Source organism: Chiloscyllium punctatum, chromosome 3, assembly GCF_047496795.1.
Source record: "Chiloscyllium punctatum isolate Juve2018m chromosome 3, sChiPun1.3, whole genome shotgun sequence".
Lineage (NCBI taxonomy): Eukaryota > Metazoa > Chordata > Chondrichthyes > Orectolobiformes > Hemiscylliidae > Chiloscyllium > Chiloscyllium punctatum.
In genome coordinates, this window is record NC_092741.1 from 72,826,791 (window position 1) to 72,848,072 (window position 21,282).

General features: G+C 41.7%; 1 protein-coding gene across 4 annotated transcripts in view; it reads left to right on the forward strand.

Annotated features, from left to right (window-relative positions):
• Positions 1-1,415: 1,415 nt before the first annotated feature.
• epha7 (eph receptor A7) overlaps positions 1,416-21,282 on the forward strand; it is a 306,767-nt gene continuing 286,900 nt past the window's right edge. For 3 of the 4 annotated variants that reach the window (XM_072555079.1, XM_072555088.1, XM_072555096.1), the window contains exons 1-3: positions 1,417-1,686; positions 4,989-5,053; positions 11,379-12,048. In XM_072555079.1, coding sequence (XP_072411180.1) covers positions 1,590-1,686; positions 4,989-5,053; positions 11,379-12,048 — 832 coding nt within the window. In that variant the 5' untranslated portion in view covers positions 1,417-1,589. Of the gene's footprint in view, positions 1,687-4,988; positions 5,054-11,378; positions 12,049-21,282 lie in introns of all 4 variants that reach the window. The other variant, XM_072555071.1, reaches the window with a different exon arrangement.

Genomic DNA, 21,282 nt, shown 5'->3' on the forward strand with positions numbered 1-21,282 from the left:
TAAAATCGAGTCTGAAGATCAGTTAAAATAGAACCGCCCCTTGCAAAAAAAAACCCGTTCTATCAAAGATGGGACAGAAAATGTGCTTTAAGAATCCCCATGGCAATTTCAAATTTCTATCGTGTCTTTGTTGGGTTTGTACAGAAACCTACCGCAGGGGTTACACTGCCCTCTATCCTGGTCACCTGTCAGACGGTATCCTTCCGTTCAAACTTGGTTTACTTGGGTGACAACCCGTCAATGACTTGAACTGGAATCAATTGAAGAGGTTAAGATGTATTTTCAAAAGTGGCACCCGTTACTTTAAACAGGAATTTTCCGGCGCTTTTATTGAGAAAATGATAAAGACTTTATTCTGCTACCTCTCTCATTGAACATGAAACCAATCCAAAGCAGAATTTAAGATTTTCCCTACTGGCAGTTACATTTGTAACAGTCAAAGGGACCACCGAAAAACCAAAGACAGGATTGATTTCACCTCGGAGATGTGTTCCTTTGATGAATCGTGCGTTACTGTTATGGTACAGAGTCACTCAGATCAGAATGGTTTAAAGTTCACTGCCCAGGCTGTGATTTTAATGATCAGTGCTGGAGTTAAGCTCAGTATCATATAGACGGGGTGGAATTAAATGCTCAGTCATCCCCTTGGATGCACCTAACGAAAATTAAAGACGGAACACCCCGATGGTTACCGTCCACGCTCACGACAAAGAATGAGGGACGGGGGAGAAGGGGGTGTCTGAAGGAACTGACTATAATGCAACCTGAGTCCCCACTTTTAGAAAAAGTTTTTTAAAAAGACGAATCCATCGTCTATTCATTCGCACAGGCTGCAAGGGGTAACTTCACGTTGGGAATCTAACCGGCGTGTCTCCTTCCTCGCTTCTCAGTCAGTGCACTGACTGTTTCACCACCACAACTGTTTGAGATCTCTCCTTTCCTGAGTAATTCCACACAGTCCCTGGACTGACTCCTGGAGGTATCTGTTTTCTGTCCGTCCCCGCTTCAGTTTTGTTGACCCCTGCAGACTGTGTGAGGTGACTTTTTCTTAACTCGGGTGAACTGTGGCTCGGTATTTTCTTTCAAATGGATCGAGCCTTTCACAGGTGGCTCCACTATCACTGACCCTGCAAGCGTTTCCTTTACTACAAAACAAGCCTAAACATTTTGCAAAATTGACTCGCCCCTCAATGTCCCTCTGGTATGTTACTTTATATAAGGTTCGCCCGATTGGAGAATGTAAAGCCCTCCTCTGTCCCACTCGGATTGGTGATGTAGCCCCAGCTTCGGGCAGGGCCCTGTCTGGGAAAGCTCTCTGTTGTCTGGCTGCTGTTGCTGTCAGTCTCTCCCCGGCCAGGTTGACTGACGTGCCGGCTGTCCCAGTCTCTCCGCCCCCCTCAGCCCCAGGCAGCACTGCCCGCTATTTGAGTGTGTGGAAGTGAAGCTTGCCGGCAGAGGCTGGGACCCAAAGCCTGGAGGATACGGCGGAGTTTGCTGCAACAACACACACACACACACACACACACACACACTGAAAGCTGCTTAGAGAGAAAATAAACAACAACAAAAAAGCAGCCACCGGTGTCACCATGAGCTCCAAGCTCAGCCGCGCTCTCTGGATTATCTGCGGCTGCATTTCTTTGCTCAGCACCATCGTTGCCCATCTGACGCAGGCTGCAAGAGAAGGTAAGAAACGGAAGGGATTTGTTTTTTGGGTTGGGGGTGGAGGGGAATGTTGTTGGTGGTAGGCAAAGGGAAATCTTCCTTCTCCCCTTTTTCCCCCGGAATATGCTGCTTCCGTGAGCGACCCGCGACTCTCGGAACGGGACAGCACAACTGGCGACTCTCTCCCTTCCCTTCAAACTCCCAGCTCCCCGTCCCTTTCTCTCCGAGCGGGAGCATCCACCGAGGTCCCAGTTTCATGGCGATTATTATCGCTGGCCAGATTTAGGGTAGGCACGTTTTGGGAGCATGAGCCACGCTCTCAGATCCTGATATCGATTCCTAGCCACTTTGATTTTAGTACATTCACAGGTCTGGAGAGGAACGACACGGGGACACACAGAAGTCAGTTTTACAAAGTGGCTGAATTTATCATTAGCCTTTGACGGACACCCCCCGCAGTTGTAACTCCTTCGTTGTTTGATCGGCGTGTGCGCTCGCCGCCGACTGCAGTGAGTTCACTGAGCGATGGGGAAGGAAAGCGATTCCGTCCTGAGTTAACCGGACTCCCCCCCCCCAGAATGCGGTACACCGCCGGACTGCTGCTCAGCCGCATCCCAGAATCCACGCGAAAGGTGCGAGTCTCCCGGACTGGTAAACGGCGAAATGTTAGCTCTGTGAGTTCGCAGGAAAGCGTTTCAAATCGGCAGGAAAAAAAAGACACACACAACGTGAGGGCACTTTTGGGTGAAGCCAAGAACAGGAGTTTCCATCTCCAACACTGCAGCTCCGCGCTGCTAACACTGGGAACTGTACTCTAATAAAACAAACTTTTTTTTATATATAAAAGTCCTGGAGTACAATTCCATTCCCGCTGTGGATGTGAGGGGAGACCTCTCCCTTTCACCATCCAGCCGCGCTTTTCTGAAGGCAACAAATCTAGAAGCTGGTAAGTGCAGTGGGAGCACAAGTCCGTTTTGACATTTCAGAACCCAGTTCCAAAGGAAGACTGGAGCCGAAACGTTAACTCTGCTTTGCCTCCGTAGATTCCGCCGGACCTGCTGAGAGTTTTTGTTTTGTTACCCCCCACCCCACCCCGAACCATTTCTGGTTTGGTTTGGTTTGGGCATTGTTGAGTTAGCGGCTGGCTGTGGGACAACATTAGCTGCCAGCCCTTACTGCTGATAAGGAGTCATCCACAGCACTGTCCCCCTCCAGATCCCTGGCCAACATCGCTCGCCCACTCGTGCGGTCGCAGGAGCGGAACGTTTCAGTCGATTAGATCAAAACAAAACTTGTGTAAAGTTGGTGCGGCGGTACCAGCCTGAGCCTCCGATGTCCCCGGCGCTTCTGTTATTGGGAGAGCAAGTGAAACATCACTTAAAATCCCAGCAAGCGGGAATCAAACGTGTGCTGCTGATAACGAAATACACCCCAGGAAACTCGCCCGGCTCACGGCGAGATTAGCTCTGCATCAGCGGAACCCTTCAGTTTTTATGAACCGCTCCTCCCGCACATCATCAGTTTATAAAAGTGGAACCGAGATTAAGACGTGGAGGTGTGATTTCCGACTGTGAGTTTGCTTTGGGGCATGTTTTGCGAGCGGCGCTGGCTGTGCTGTCGGGAGCCGGACTGTGCCAGGTACTTGTCGCTTGGAGGCGGCCTGCGGCTGCGAGCGAGCACTCTCACTCTTCCACCTGAAACCAGGCAGAGACCTCCCATCCCCGAGACATCCCCTGACCCCTTATCATGCCATCCCCTGTCCTTTATACAGCCATCCCCTGACCCCTTATCATGCCATCCCCTGTCCTTTATACAGCCATCCCCTGACCCCTTATACAGCCATCCCCTGTCCCTTGTACAGCCATCCCCTGACCCCTTATACAGCCATCCCCTGACCCTTGTACAGCCATCCCCTGACCCCTTATACAGCCAACCCCTGTCCCTTGTACAGCCATCCCCTGACCCCTTATACAGCCATCCCCTGTCCTTGAGACAGCCAACCCCTGTCCCTTATACAGCCTTCTCCTGTCCCTTAGCCATCCATTCCCTGCCCCTTATACAGCCATCCCCGACCCGTATACAGCCATCCCCCTGTCCCTCATACAGCCATCTCTTGCCCCTTATACAGCCATCCTCTGACCCTTATACAGCCATCCCCTGTCCCTTACACAGCCATCCCCTGTCCCTTACACAGCCATCCCCTGTCCCTTATACAGCTATCTCCTGCCCCGTATATAGCCATCTCCTGCTCCGTAGCCAGCGGCCTCATGCCCCTTCAAAAACGAACACTCCCCTCCCCTAAATCCCGTGTCTGTTAATTTCGTGTCAGTTTCACCCATCCCAAACCAACCGTATCACCTCTGCATTGATCAGAGAGAGAGACACACTGGTAATTCTTAAGCCAAGATCAACTTGAAAAAAGAGCGGGACTAAATGATTGAGAGAGGATGTGGGGGATAGTGGGGGGCAATATTCCTCAGGACTGAGTGTGACATTCATTAAAGATCAGCTCCGTCCGAACCAGGAACTTTCTTCGGCCTCTTTAAGAGCGTTACAAATTTCCTTTGCGGATTTGAGTGCCCGTTTAACGTGACATGAGAGCCAGTCGCTTTAAAAATAAAAGTTCGTTCCGAGCCGATTTCGCTGCCTTGTCGCTGGTCCCTGTGGGGCAATACTGTGGCTGCTGGTCACTCGCTCGGACACACTGTTACCTGACGCCAGAGTCAGCTTCGCTTTGCACCTGATGCGGATCACCCCCGGCCATGCTGTCCGCGAAAACAAAACTATTCCCAGGAGTAGGATTTACAGTAAGTTCTCGTCAGTGAGGGAAAAGTTCAGGGAGAGCAAGGTTTCGATTGAAACCAGCACCGATAGCGTTTCCCCACTTCCCTTCCGTCCGAAGGGCCAGCCTCACGCCGTGTCGCTGAAATGGTAGATTTCGGTTTCCTCCCGGGACACTTGCTGTTTAGGGAACATCCACATAGATTTACATCTTTTAATATCTTTTTTTTAAATGTTCTGAATAGACATATTGAAAGGGGGTGAGAGATGATTATTTCGAATATAAAGAAAGCTCACGGAATGCAAATAATATCTCCTCGATTTGCAATTAAACTCTGCCCTTTAAAGTAATCGTTTGAATTGTCCTTGTTAAACCAAAATATTATTTGTGGTGGTACACCGCATTCAGCCATTTGAAGGGGTTATGTCAGACTGAAGTATTATTTTGCGAGTTGATCGAGAGGAGACCTGTTTTGGAAGTAGCTGACACTTTCCGTATGATCTTTTCCTCTCTCTGTCTCTGTCTCTTGTCTCTCTGGCAGTTATTTTGCTGGATTCCAAAGCACAACAGACGGAGCTGGAGTGGATCTCGTTTCCTTCTGACGGGGTAAGCGTTCAAGTTTCTCAGCTTTTTTGAAATGACACGTTTTTGCCAAGAACAGTAGACACCTAAACCCGAAGGACAGCAAACTGAGTGTATCCTTGCTGTTGGCTCTGAATGTCCATAATGAGCCATTACAGATGACCTTTTGTGTCCAAAGCCCCACCTCAATCAGTGATAAGATCGACTGTTTAAAGTTCTTAAACTAATCTAAACGAGGTTGTTATATTATCAAACGTGCAACCGTCCGTCGTAAATCACTCGCTCCTCGACGTGCTGAGATGAAACGCTTGATCTGGGACAAATGGAAATTTAATAAATGGCAGTCAATTGATTTCCAATACATACATTAACACCAACATGGTTCTTATCCCCCGCGTGATCTGTAGATTTATCCTTTGAATTACCCATGATGACGGAAATTAATGTGCATTTTCGGTTTGGGTCTGGGAAATTTCGTTGTAACTGTGCAAAGACTACTTTTTCGACAAATCCGTTAAAATAAATCTACCCGTTTATATTAAGTGTTAAAAAGTGAAATGTCTTTTGAAATTGGCAAGCGTAATTATTAACAAACTGGGCAAATATACAACGGAGGAAAATGTGTAGGTGCACTGAAAGAAATTGGAATTTTTCGAATACGTTCCAGATATTAATTAAATAGACATTTCAGTCACAAGTGGGCTATATAGAAGTAGACTGTGATTACAGGTTGTTAGACTTTGTCCCCTTTTTGATTTTGGTTGAATTATGTCCAGCCAGTTGAGTGTTAGTCTGGGAGAGTGTTGATTTTACCCCAAACTAGATTCACAGCTAGTCTGGACAAAGATTGGCTAGAATTTTTTCTACTTTTAACATTAGCAGAAGAGAGATGGGAGCAAGTGGTGTTTATAGGCTAATAAAGGATTTGGATTGCACTGGGATTGGAAAGTGTTGTGCTTTGTAAATTACCATATAGATGATGCATTAGATAATGAATGAAAGACTATTGCAGAAAACACCTTTTGCTAATCTGAACAAAACTATCTTTGCTTCACTTATGTGTTGATCCATTTGATGCAAGCAATTTAACAATTGTTATGCATTACTTAAACACACAATCCCATGTGAAATTCATCTATAATATATTATTACGGATATTGTAAAGATATTGTGGATGTTTGATATTGGTAAACTGCTTTGTTTCCCAACCCATTCCCTTTTTTTAACTTTACACCTCCCCGGAAGTTTCTTTCCACAATACAACATTGCATATATCACCTTGTTGGGCCAGAGGTTGGGTACAGTTGAAGCAAGACTGTATAAGTCACAAAGCATCAACTGCTAATGTAAAATCACAAGCAAGCTCAAACAATTTGAAATAAACCATGAGGTATAAATTGTTACTATTGAAGAATTTCTGTTAATAGTGAGTGCTGACTTTCTATGTCTGGTTACTTTGAAAATTGCACAAAATGTCTGAGAAAGTCAAATTATTTAATTTACCTAGATGACGATGTGATGCCCCACTGCTAATAAATCAAACAAACAAAGATGAAAATCACAAGAGTGAGCACATAAAATAACTACAAGTTAGACAGCAATTCATTTTTGGATCTGTTTAATGTGTATAAAAAAAGTGTAGAAAACAAAGAATAATGCTGTTTCGTGATGAACAGTAAGACCAGACTTGCATAATGTATTTTTAATTGATGGTAATTTTCACATTAATTAATTAATTTTAGTTTGACTTTTGTCCCCGTTGGGATAAAATATTTCAATACCAGGAATGGATTATTTTTTCATTTCTTTGCTGAACGTCAGCAGTAGCCATTCTAAACCCAGGTTAATTATAAAACCAAAATTATGCAGATGCTGGAAATCAGAAACAAAAACAGAACGTGCTGGAAAAGCTCAGCAGGTCTGGTGGCGTCTGTGGAGAGAAATCAGAGTTAACGTTACGGGTCCAGTGACCCTTCTGCTGAGTTCTAAGGAAGGGTCATGGGACCCCAAAACCTTAATTCTGATTTCTCTCCACCGATGCTGCCAGACCTGCCGAGCTTTTCCAGCAGTTTCTTCTTTTGTTCCAGGTAAATTATATAGAGGTGGCTGTGCGAAGCAGTATGCTGCACCATGTTCAGCCGGTGAATTATTTCACTTTTCACACCAACTACCTTTGTAATTTCTCGATTTTTCCTGAGTAAGGTATTTTTAATGCTATGTGCCCATACCCGTTAGTGACTGTTCAGATTCAGCCAGGCTTATGCCGTATAAAATGCTTAAAGGAGCAAAAAAATACATTTTAATCAATTAGATTGGTTTATATTTAAATTTAGGTTTCAGAGATGGAAAAAACAATGTATCAACTGACTACACCATGCATAAATAAAGGCTTCCTGCTATTCTAAAGCACTTTAATTTTCAGCAATTTTTTCCTCATAACAATCATATTTTAAACTTCACATGTCCTCGACATGAATGAGATATAATATCCTTGACTTTTTTTGAGAAGTCAGGGCAAAAGTATGCAAAACACAGATAATTCACCTGGCAGTACAACATAATAAAGCAGAACTTTCACTTGGCTTGTGTACCCTGCAGTCAGGTATCCAGCAGAGGCTCCTTTGAGAGCCTTGCCAATCTTGTGATATGGAATCTGCAGAAGGACTTCAGTAACTGAGTGTTTGTCTGCAGTAAATGAATATCAATGCTTTGGACATTCCACAAGTAGTCTGCACCATTATAGGGGGCTTTTCATAAATGGGATTTAGAATGGATTGTTACTCAGCTCTTCAGAAAGGTTTCAGTTTATCTTTGAGGCAATCAGATAAAAGGGACTCTATTTTGGCAAAAGGTGGTTGTATTGAGTGGCTTTGTTGTCTGAGCTTGTCTTTTTAGACTGTGCTTTAGTCAGAACATTCCTCTCTGCTTGCTCTGGTTCACATGACAGCCCTTAATGCAGTTATTTCGCACACTACCAACAGGTATTACTTAGTGCTGTCATTGTTCTCAGCTTGTCTGCTTCCCTTTAATTTGAGCCTAATGCTCATTCAAATAATACTCACTATCTAATAATAAATGCTGTGCCAAATAAGGCCTTCCATTACAGCGGTTTAAGGAAAAAGGAAGTCATCAAACAGATATCCTGCAGAAGCTAAGTCAAGATAAAATGTGGATTAAGTCTGCATGACTGACAGACCACAGAATGTAATATTTGATACAACAGAAGAAAGTGAATTTGTATGAATGTTTCTTTTATAATATCAATGTGGAGGGTCGGTTAGCTTGGTTGGCTGATTTGAGATGCAGAGTAACACCAATAGCGTGGGTCCAATTCTCGCAGAGGCTGAGGTTACCGTGTAGGACTCTCCATCTCAACCTCTCCTCTCCCTTGGGACATGGTGACCCTTAAATTAAACCATCACCAGTTGTCTCTGTTTCTCTCCCTCTGGTGTGGAATATCGAATGTAAAAATACAACTAAAGCTTATTAGGCAACAATATGTTCTGCCTCCTTCAATACAAAATAAATATAAAACATTAGTGAAAAGGATATTTTATGTATTAACTACTTCATTTTTGTTATATAAATGAAAATTATCCTTACAATTGCTGCTCCCACTTCTCTAAATAATTAATAAGTTATGATTAACATATATAAAATCTTACAAATTATTTTATCAATTTAAGTTACCATAATTATTTCCTACAAGTATTTTTACTGATTGTTTTTTAATTTTGTAGCCGTACCAGCAGCCATACATTTTCATAAAATGCAGATCATCAGCTAGTCCATTCTGAGTTTGTTAAACTGTAAACTGACAATTAGCTCTATGTAAAAGGGTTCTTTAGTTTCTTATATGTATAAAGCAATGGCTGTTTTCAACTGATCACATGTATTTTGCACTTACTGTTAAAACCAAAGGGCAATGTAAGATTCTAGCATTAGGATAGGGAGAATTGGATGTAAAATCAGATCCTGCACAAATAACAGGAGATGATCTTTTTATTGCTGAGCACAAACATTAATGGAAATTTCGGTAATGCATATCCTCAGATTAGAAGAGTTTGATTCTGTAGTAATTCATACATTAGTTCCTCTGTTGGTCTAACTATGAGCTACAGATGCTTTGAGTATAAATGTTCTATATCTTCTCATTTTGTATGACATACTTTTTCCAGCAGGGCTCAGTGTGTGGTTCATGCACTTGCACCATTCTTTTCTCAGTGTGATTCGGGAAAGTAATGAAGAGCTCTGTACACATACAAACCATCAATATTGATCTCAGTCACTCAGAAAATATCTGCAGTGATTGTTTGGGACACGATTAAAATTAAAATGTCCTCTGACCTCTTTGTTTCCTACTCATGCCTGGAAAAACGATTCTGAAGATTTTTTCAAGTTGCTGTTAGAGAAAAGTTAATAAACTTCGTGCCTGTTATCGTTCATACATTAATCAATCAAAGTTTGCTCCATATTAATATACATTCAAATTAAGCATTAACAAAAATCACACTTTCCAATTCTGTGCCTAAAATTTTAGAATTTTGTTTTAAAGACCATGGAATATCCAATCCATGACAGAATTCCCATCTTGGAGCATTGAGCCTAAAGTACTCTTCAAAGAAGTGAGGGAAGAAAAATGGCCCTGTTATGTCCTTTTGCTGTCTCCATTGCTTTATTTTGGACATGGTGATAACTAGCATTTTATTAAGGTGAAAAGGACTTTATTGATTTTTCACTTTGCTTTCTGCATTGTGTGATTACTGAGAATTCTGTTGAAGAAAGGTGATGCTGAGGTCTGCTTTGAGACCCCTGGGTTCCAGAGACTTCACACTGCCACTGGAGGAGGCTGATAATCAAAGCAACCAAATAGATACTGAAGGGTTTCTAGGTTTTGAGCTGCCCCCTTCTCAGTCTTTCACAGCTGCAGATGTGCTTCAGTTTCTTCCCCGATTTTTTTTCAGTGCACGGTTAAGTCAAAAATTCTATTCCACCATGCGAATAGCCAGATAGTAAAATTGCATGATCCCATTCACTGACAGGCTCAATATATAGTAAGCACCCAGCAACACCCATCGGTAAACTGTGTGCCAAATACCAAGCAAAGTTAGCCTTGTTGTTTAACGACTACATTTGCATTTCTAGTATAGAGTTTTATATAGCAACTCAGTATAATTAGGTTCACCTTAGATTAGAGGTAATGATGTCAACTATAGATCCTCAGATATTGCCGAACAGATGACGAGCTAACTCGGCATAGTCTGGACATCCAACTTAGTCCTTCGGTGAGCTGAATGGACTAGCTTTTGTTTGTGTAATTGATGGGGACATTTCCTGGTTAATGCATCTCACAGCTGATAGTACTGCAGTTAATACTGCAGTGTTCAGTATCAGATAACAGTCCTTGTTTGAAATGGATACAATAAACGTTTGAAGCAGAGGAAAAAGTACGTGCTTGATTAAAGGGAGTGAGAACCACTTGATGTATTAGACAGAAAATTTTTCTTGTTACTTTGCTCAAACGCTTTGGAGGAATGTTACTTGGTATCAAGATTTTAGGGCCAAATTAAAAGAAAAGTGGTTCTGGTAGGTAAAACATTCCAACCTGGAAATCAGGTTGGGAATTTGGCACAAACGCTGCAAGGTATTCCATCTAATAAAATTGGTTTCAGGAAAATCATCAAGGGCCTGTTGAGTTTCATAACGACATTTGTAATCTCTGTTCTTGGAGGGCCAAATAAATGCAGATTGCAGGTTAGGCAATCTCAACCTAAAATGTTAACTTTCTCTCCACTGATACTACCTAGCCTGTTGAGTGTTTCCAGGAATTTTTGTCTTTATTTCAAATTTTCAGCATCCATAGTACATTGCTTTTGTCATTGGGCTCTTGAACAGTTACCAGAAGATAGATTAATCATAATGCTTCTTTAAATACACACCATTATCCCATATGGAAGAGTGTAAAAATAGGTCATTGTTAGTATTACTTTCTTTTGTTAGAAGCTAAAGATATTGTTCGATAGTTTGGCATATATGATTTTTATCTGGAAGCTTTTGTGTAATTACTCCACTTCAGAACCATTCACAACACATTGACAATAAAATTTGCAAATCTAATGCTCTAAACTTGCCCAAACCTAAAACATTTCCTGGTTTATGACAGGCAAGAAAGCATTTACACAAGTTGACATTGCAATGTCCACTTGGATGCCTTACAAGGATGCTTGTGGGAGTTTCATTTGTAATGTTTCAAAACACATTTTTTACAAATAAGCAGGAGATACTGTATTTTGGTCTCAGATTATTGTTATACTATGAGAAGGTTATATCTTGTACTGTTACCTTTCAGTGGGAAGAGATCAGTGGCGTAGATGAGAACTACATTCCGATCCGCACGTACCAGGTGTGCAGAGTAATGGAACCTAATCAGAACAACTGGCTGCGGACTAACTGGATTGCAAGAGGCAATGCTCAGAGGATATTTGTGGAGGTGAAGTTTACCCTGAGGGATTGTAATAGCATTCCAGGAGTCTTGGGGACATGTAAAGAGACATTTAATCTGTATTACTTTGAAAGTGACTCAGATGCTGGCTGGAACATCAAGGAGAGTCAGTACCTCAAAATAGATACTATTGCAGCTGATGAAAGTTTTACTCAAGGGGACCTTGGGGAACGTGTAATGAAACTTAACACAGAGGTGCGAGAAATCGGGCCTTTGTCGAGAAAGGGATTCTACTTGGCTTTCCAGGATGTGGGTGCCTGCATTGCTCTCGTGTCTGTGCGTGTTTACTATAAGAAATGTTGGTCAATTGTGGAAAATTTGGCGGCTTTCCCAGACACAGTGACAGGGTCTGAATTTTCGTCCCTGGTGGAGGTGCGTGGCACCTGTGTTAGTGACGCAGAAGAGGAAACAGAAAACCCTCCCAAGATGCACTGCAGTGCAGAGGGTGAGTGGTTGGTGCCCATTGGGAAGTGCATCTGCAAAGCAGGATTTCAGCAGAAAGGAGATGAATGTGAGGGTAAGTGCTTCATTTTGCATCTAAATGGTACACCTATAATTTGCCAAAAAGTTTATAAATGAGCCCATTTTATAAATAATTATAAATGGGTCAAAAGTGACAACAAATGAACATGAAACAAGTTAATTTTCTAAGAATTAATCTTGAGCTTTTGGATAGTTGAACATTATCCTTAAACCAATATTAAAATTGTTGGGGTGTTTATCGTATATACTCGTGTATAAGTCAAATTTTTTCAACTATTTTTTAAGGTTAAATTTGTGGGGTCAACTATTACATGGATACTACTTTTGAGGAGCTGAAATTTGTGCTACAGTCCAAAATTGGCTGAAGCCCAATTGATTTCTAAACAAATAAAGAAAAAAAACACAACAAATTATAGTAATTCCACAAATGCTGCAGGGGATCTGAGCTCTCCTGAGCTGTACACAAAGGGAGGCTGTCACCTGACTCTGACCTGATGCATCTTAAACTTTTGCGCCAAATTCTTCCATTTCCCTTCGTTTCTTTCGTATATCGTTGTTTTAGTTTTCAAACTAACACTTGATGCTTTTATTTCTGATACTGATCATTGACCATGTGAGAAATCGCCAACATGTAAACGGTAATTATTAGTGAAGTAAATACATGTAGGCCTATCTGTTTTGGAAATGATGGCATGATAAACTTTGTATAATTATACTAATTGTGGTGCTTATTTGATAATGAACTTAAGAAATCCATAGCATAACTTTGTGAATTGTGAACTTGCTGTGAATTGTGGATCACAGCACAGAATAGCACAAAAAACGATTCATTTTCTCATTGTAACATTTATGTACATGATAATACCTTGACTCACAAATGTTGATTTGTTACTGTGAAAAGCTGGGGTTTCATTTTTACATGAGATATATGGAAAATTTCAGATTTTGTTTTGGCCAAAAAAAGGGGATTGACTTTTGCATGAGATCGACTTTTACTCAAGTATAAACAGTAATTCACAACATGAGCTTCTTTGTGATAGCTCCAGGTCTGGATATTGCATAAATGCATTTGCTTTCGTGAAACAACTTCTGTTATTTCTTGGCCACAACTAAATAGAACTCCCCATGGTTTTATGGTGTTGGATCAGGGAGAGGGTAGTGCGGTGGTTAATTCTGAAAGCAGTCAGTTGGCATCAATCTTTCTTGGATTACGCTGTCTGGTTCTGTTCTTGATTGTTTGTAGAGAATTGTATGATTGTTCCAACTCCCAAGCTCTAAGTTTTTGAGAAATATTATATCTGTATGTGAATAGAAAATGAAGAAAAGCAATATGAGAATTAAAAGAACATTTTAAAGTCTAGAAAAAAAATCATAGTCACAGAGATTTTACAGCATTTAAATGACCCTTTGGCCCATCGTGTCTGAACCAGCATCAATCTATTCTCATCCCATTTTACAGCACTTGGCCTGTAGCCTTATATATAACTTCAAGCAATCATGTAAATATTTCTTAAATGTCTTGACAGTTATTGCCTCTACCACCATTTTACACAGTGAGTTGCAGTTGCTGACAACCTTCTGGGTAAAATATATTTCTTTAAATCCCCTCTAAATCTCCTGCTTCCTAGTGCAAAACTGTGCCCTGTGGATATTGACTCTTCTACCAAGATGAACATTTTCTCCGTTTACAAAATATCCATGTTCCTCATATTTTTGTACACCTCCCCCAAGTCCCCGTTCAGTCTTCACTGCGCTAAGAAAAATACGCAATATGTATAAAGTAGTTTTCGTCACAGATCAAGGTTGATTGGGACAGCAACTCTTTCAAAGATTAGCTTCTTTAGTTCATATCTGAAGTTGTAAAAATGTAATTTTGAGGCACCACAGATGTAATGTTGCTTAAGAAGATGAAGAAATTTCCAATAATTTTAGCAGAATCTAGATAATAACAGAGCTGATAAAATGAAAATTAACATCATCTATCTACAACAGTATTGCAATGGTGGATTCAACAGCGGAGTCGCAGGGAGATAGGATAGTGAAGGCGGCATTTGGTATGCTTTACTGTATTGGTCAGAGTATTGAGTACAGGAGTTGGGAGGTCATGTTGCGGCTGTACAGGACATTGGTTAGGCCACTGTTGGAATATTGCGTGCAATTCTGGTCTCCTTCCTATCGGAAAGATGTTGTGAAACTTGAAAGGGTTCAGAAAAGATTTACAAGGATGTTGCCAGGATTGGAGGATCTGAGCTACAGAGAGAGGCTGAACAGGCTGGGGCTGTTTTCCCAGGAGCGTCGGAGCCTGAGGGGTGACCTTTTAGAGGTTTACAAAATTATGAGGGGCATAGATAGGATAAATAGGCAAAGTCTTTTCCCTGGGGTTGGGGAGTCCAGAACGAGAGGGCATAGGTTTAGGGTGAGAGGGGAAAGATATAAAAGAGACCTAAGGGGCAACGTTTTCATGCAGAGGGCGTTATGTGTAGGAATGAGCTGCCAGAGGATGTGGTGGAGGCTGGTACAATTGCAACATTTAAGAGGCATTTGGATGGGTATATGAATAGGAAGGGTTTGGAGGGATATGGGCCGGGTGCTGGCAGATGGGACTAGATTGGGTTGGGATATCTGGTCAGCATGGACAGGTTGGACCGAAGGGTCTGTTTCCATTCTGTACATCTCTATGACTCTATGACTCTGTGACATGCTTCTTGAGAAAAATATGTTTGCTCTCTCAGTCAGGGAGTATGTGTAATCATTCCAGAAAAGAAAGTACTCCATAAACCATTAGCCTAAACAATTATGCTTTATTTTAAGAATCTTTGCTTTAGACTGTTTCTTTGTAAGCTTTATTCAATATATTGGTGTCGTGACACTTAATGGGCTATGAATTTTCATTTGGTTTTTGGTCACATTTAGTGATCTGTACACATACAGAAAAGACACAACTCTGGCTGTTCATAGATTTAACCAAAAAACTTTCAAATCTTATGTAAGTAATATGTAAAAAACTTTAGAAATGTATTTAACTACAGACAGAAACACGGTGTTTGATCTTACAGAAGCTACTAGTTTCCATTAGGAATACTTTCCAATCAGTTTTCTACTTGTCCCACAGTTGTGTGCAATATGCTGCCTTTCTGGTTGAATCTTCATTGTCAGGAGTTAGAGGCAGGGCAAAGAATCACAGCTCGTGCCCAAAGTGAATGTTGAATGAATGAAATGTTTGTTGTCTCCATTCAAGGTTATTGTCAGGAGGCCTGAGCCATTGTCGTGTCAGCATCTCAGTTGACTTCAGTATCAGCTCTTGCTTCTGAGTAAATGGGCTGTCTGAGTTCAAGCCTAAGTACTGAGACTTAATCACAAAATGTCGGCGAACGCTTCAAAACAGAACTGAACTGCGCTGTCAGCATGTTGTCTCTTGGTGAAGGCATTAAACTGAGTGCTGTTCTGCCCACAGCAGTGGATATAAAACAAAAATTCTATGACATTATTTTGAAGTAAAGCAGGGAAATTATACATGGCCTCCTGCTTGTGTTTATGCCACATTCACTGCCACAAAATAATCTGTGGAAAGGAAGCAGAGTCAATGTTTTGAGTCTAGTGACCCTACTTCCTGAGAAGGGACACTGGACTTGAAATGTTAACTTTGATTTCTCTCCACAGATGCTGCTGGACTTGTGGAGATTCTCCAACAATTTCTGTTTTTATTTCAGATTTCCAGCAGCCTCAGTTCTTTGTTTTATTTTAGTGGTTTCTTTGTGGATCAGGTGGCAGCTCGGTTATGTCAAGGTAATGGGCGTCAGATTTCAGACTTGGTGATGGTGATGAACACAAGATCTGCAGCTTACCTTAGTTTAGGGAGATGGTTGGGGCAATCAGGCTGAAAATAGGTTGGAAGCTTCATGCTCATCCGGGTGCTAAAGTAATCATATTTTGTAAATCAGGTTTACCCTGTTCAGAAGGAGCTAAAGTGATCCAGTAAAGGGCAGCTAATTCTGCACAGTAAATAGTGAGATAGTGTAAAGTTAATAGGCAGGCTGAGTGTGCTGAATGGGACTACTCTTGTTCCTCAGATGCATAAGGATAAGCAATGATCAGGACATGTTAAATCCTCAAAGAATGAGTTTGAAGAATGTCATGGGATTCTCTCTGTATTCTCTGAGAGAGATTCTTTCCTCAGTCAACATCACTGAAAACAATCAACAAGCCACTCAGTTCACGTGAGGTCCACATGAGCGTGTGTGAAATGGCTGCAAAACAGTAGTCACGACGTGTAAAATTAATTACATTTGAACTGCTTTAGAATTGTCCTGACTGGGCTCTTGACCGTGTGATCAGGCTCTTAAAAAATGTTTCATTTCAAAAAAAAAATCTACTGTTTTCTGGGATGCGCCTATTTTAAATCTAACCCAGCCAGTTTTGTGCATTGCTAGTCTTGGCTGTATCACTGAAGAGAGTGCTGGTGCGGATGGGACTTTCTTATGCAGTTATGAAGTGCAAACCTGTCGTCAGGTTATTCATGAATACTTACTAAAAAATTCTCTTGTGGGGCTTCGGCATCATTGGCGGTCTCATTTGTTGTCTAAGTTGACTTGGCCTGGTGGAGGTGGTGGTGAGCTGCTTGCTTGAACTGTTTCTGTCGATGTGCTATAAGTCGATCCGCAATGAGCTTTGGTAAGGAATTCCAGGATTTTGACCCAGCGACAGTGAAGAAATATATTTCCAAGTCAGAATCATGAGTGGCTTGCAGGGGAAGTTGAGATACTGGTGTTCCCATGTCTCAGCTGCCCTTGTCCTTCGAGAGGAAGGTGGTTGTTGGTTTAGAAGGTGCTGTCTAAGGATTGTTACTAAATTTCTGCAGTGCACCTTGTAGATATAGCACACTGCAGCTACTGATCATTGGTGAGAGAGAGAGTGGGTGCTGGTCGATGTGGTGCAGAAAACTGGGTGCTTTGTCCAAGATGGTGTCAGAGCTGCACTCATCCAGGCAGGTAGGCAGTATTCCATCATACTCCTGACTTGTGCCTTGGAGATAATGGACAAGTTATGGAGAGTCAGAAAGTGAGCTGCTCACCACACTTGGCTGAATGTGTGGAGTTTGCACATTCTGTCCGTGTCTGCATGGGTTTCCTCCCACAGTCCAAAGATGTGCAGGTTAGGTGTATTGGCCATTGCTAAATTAGCGTAGAGTTAGGTGCATTAGTTAGGGGGAATGGGTCTGGGTGGGTTGATCTTTGGAGGGTCAATTTGGACTAATTGGGCCAAAGGGCCTGTTTCCTTATTGTAGAGAATCTAATCTAATCACTATTCCCAGTCTCTGACCTGCTCTTAAAGCCACTGTATTTACATGACATATCCAGTCTCTTATTGGTGTTGGTAATAGCCTAGCACCTGTGTAGCACAATTGTTCTTTGCCATTTGTCAGCCCGAGCCTAGATATTGTCCTGATCTTGTTACATTTGATCCTTCAGTATCTGACCAGTCATAATGGTGCTGAATATAGTATAAACATCAGCGAACTTCCGCACATCTAACCTTCAGATGGAGGGAAGGTTATTAATGCAGGTGCAGATGGTTGGCCTAGGGCACTACTCTGAGGAACTCCTGTTGAGATGTCTTGGAGCTGAGATGACTGACCTCCAACAACCACAATCACCTTCCTATGTGCCAGGTATGACTCCAAACAGTGGAAAGTTTATCCCCTGATACCCATTGAGTCCACTTTTGCCAGGGCTTCTTGATGCCACACTTAGTCAAATGTAGCCTTGATGTCAAGTCTGTCACTCTCACCTCACCTCAGATATCCAGTAGCCCTGGTGGAACCCAAACTGGGTGTCACTGAGTGGATTATTGCTGAGCAGTTGCTGCTTGGTAGCACTGTTGATAACACCTTCCATCATTTTGCTGATGATCAAGAGTAGACCGAAAGGGTGGTACTTGGCTGGATTGGATTTCTCCTGCTTTTTGTGTACAGGACATAACTGGATACTGTTCCACATTGTCAGATAGATGCTATTGTTACAACTGTACTGGAGCTTGGCTAAGGTGGAAGCAAGTTCTGGAGCACAAATCTTCAGTACTATTGCTGGAATGTTGTCAGACCCCATAGCCTTTGCAGTATCCAGTGCCTGCAACAAAATCTTGATATCATTTGCAATCAATTGAATTGACTGAAGACTGGCATTGGTGATGCTGGCAACAGCTGGAGGAAGTTGAGTTGGATTATCCACTTGGCGCTTACGACTGAAGATTGCTGTGAATACTTTAATCTTATCTTTTTCACCGATTTGTCAGTCAATTCCATCAATGAGGATGGGGATATTTGCACAGTCTTTATTTGCTCACCCCCATTCACGATTGGATGTGGTAGGACTGCAGAGTTTAGATTTGATCCATTAGTTTTGGGATCATTTAGCTCTGTCTGTTGCTTGCTGCTGTTGCTGCAAAGGCCTGTTTGGTAGCTTCATCAGGCTGACACCTCATTTTTATGTACTCCTGGTGCCACTTCTGGCACGTCCTCCTGCACTCTCCATTGAATAATGGTTGATCCCCTGGCTTGATGATAATGGTTAAGTGAGGGATATGCTGGGCCACAAGGTTACAGATTGTGTTGGAATACAAATTCTGCTGCTGTTGATGGCCCACAGCACCTCAACATGGATGACCATGGAAAATTGGGTCCAATGTTACTGTCGCAAAATTGTTTGCCTGGGATCTGATCAACTACTTTGTGCTTTGTTAACAGAGAGGTTGAAGTAGTAAGGGATGAAGAGAAAATGTTTACCATAGGAGAAAAACAAGCTATTCCAGTTTCCATGTAGAAATCATGCCACAATTTATGCAGAATTCTCTATCATTAGAAGCTTATGCCCAAATTTCCTGAGAGGTGCTTCAGTACATATAGAATATTAAAGAGAAGACTGACCTCACCAATAAACAATTGGAGCCTGAGGAAAGTGTGGAACGTATGTTGTCTTCTTTAAGACTGCCTTTATTTTAGTGGTTTTATGTAAGTTAAATCTAAAAGCTAGCAAACCATCAACTGTACAATCAAAAGCACAAAATATTTCAAGTCACTCGGGACGGTAAAATGGCTTGCACTGCTGCCTCACAGCACAGGGACCCAGGTTCAGTTCCAGCCTCAGACAACTATCTGTGTGGAGTTTGCACATTCTTCCCCGTGCCTGTGTGGGTTTCCTCCGGATTTTCCAGTTTTTTCTCAAAGTCCAAAGATATGCAGGTTAACAGGATTGGCCATGCTAAATTGCCCATAGTGTCCAGGGATGTGTAGGTTAGGTGGTTTAGCCATGGGGAATCCAGGGTTATTGGTACAGGGTAGGGTGATGAGTCTGGGTGGGATGCTCTTTGGAGAGTTGGTGTGGATTTGTTGGGCTGAATGGCATGCTCCCACACTGTAGGGATGCTATAATCTTTGCATTTTAATGTAACATGCAGATACACAGAAAAGAGTGTAGCTTTTAAAGATGTGATAAATATGGAGCAAGTCTCATGAAGAAGTTTTTAAGAATTACTGTAAAACATGAGGAACACTTGGCCTGATTTTAGTGTAGAACGGGTGAAAGTGAAACGGCAGCTAGATTTATCCATGTTGAGTTTTGGTGATTCGAGTTTTGGTGAGAGGAAACCTATGCAACCACAACTCAGTATATAACCCACTACATCAATTACTGGTGCATTTCTTCAGAAAATAGCGTAATTCTGCCTTTATGCCATTATTGTCCTGCAACTGTTCAAGAAATTTCAGTTTATTAAACCAGATATTTCTTACATTTTGCACATTAAATGCATGAGGAATTAACAAATAACATGCCTCACTGGAGTTAGTGAAATGTTTCTCCAGTATATGGTACAGGAGGGTTAATTTATTTTCAATACTTGATAAGATTGAAAATAAATGCAATTAAATATTCCAACCTAGCTGTAAACATAAACATAAAATGCTGAGGTTTCCTTGTTTTTCTGAGTGCAAAAGTAGTGCTATGATGGTTTTATTTCTGTGGGTTAATGTTTTCTGAACTGTGCTTGAAATAATATCTCCAGAGACAAGAATGCCAACAACAGCCACCATGAAATGTGCTTCTGTAATATTGTGTCCCTGCAACCACCGTTCCAGGTGTGCTGTGCCGAAGTCTTCATTTTAGTGCAGTGGACCAAAATCTCTCATGTACTGCTCCCTTGTGGGTGAGTCACAATGTAAGAACCTGATGGTGGTACTCTAGCCATTTGCAGTAATGTAATTAATCAAGATATTGAGATTAAACAGTGTGGCATTTGCTGAGATTAGTAGCAACTTAGAAGTCTTTCTTTAATTTTTTTTCTCCTTTTTTGTCCTGGTATCTTTATCATCTAAGTTACTCACTGCAATTTTAACTTGCTAACTCAACAGCATCATTTATTCTTAAACGTTTGCTGATGGCAAATGTAGTCATATTTCATCACTCTCTCCCCCTTTACTTTGCCATTGCTTCTAAAAAGAGCAAAAATAATCTCCTCCTGGGTAAACGTAAGAGTCATAGAGATATACAGCATGGAAACAGACCCTTTGGTCCAACTTGTCCATGCTGATTAGATATCCAAGATAAATCTAGTCCCATTTTGCAGCACTTGGCCCATATCCCTTTAAACCCTTCCAATTCATGTATCCATCCAGATGCCTTTTAAATGTTGTAATTGTACCAGCTGCCACCACTTCATCTGGCAGCTCATTCTATGTAAAAAAGTTAACTGTTAGGTCCCTTTTTTATCTTTCCCTACTCACCTTAAGCCTATACCCTCTTGTTTTGGATTTCCCCACCACAGGGAAAAGACCTTGTCTATTTACCCTATCCATGCCAGTCATAATTTCATAAACTTCTATAAGATCACCCCTCAGCCTCTGATGCTCCATAGAAAATAGTCCCAGCTTATTCAGCATCTCCCTATAGCTCAAACCTTCCAACCCTGGTAACATCATTGTAAATCTTTTCTGAAACTTTTCAAGTTTCGAGAGCAAGGATATCAGAATTATCCACAATATTCCAACAAGTGGACTAAGCAATGTCCTGTACACCTGCAACATGACCTCCCAACTCCTCAGTGCTCTGACCAATAAAGGCAAACATACCAAACACCCTCTCCACTATCCTATCCAACTGTGACTCCACTTTCAGGGAACTATACACCACACTCCAAGGTCTCTTTGTTCAGCAGCACTACCCAGGACCATACCGTTAAGTGTATAAGTCCTGCCCTGATTCGCCTTTCCAAAATA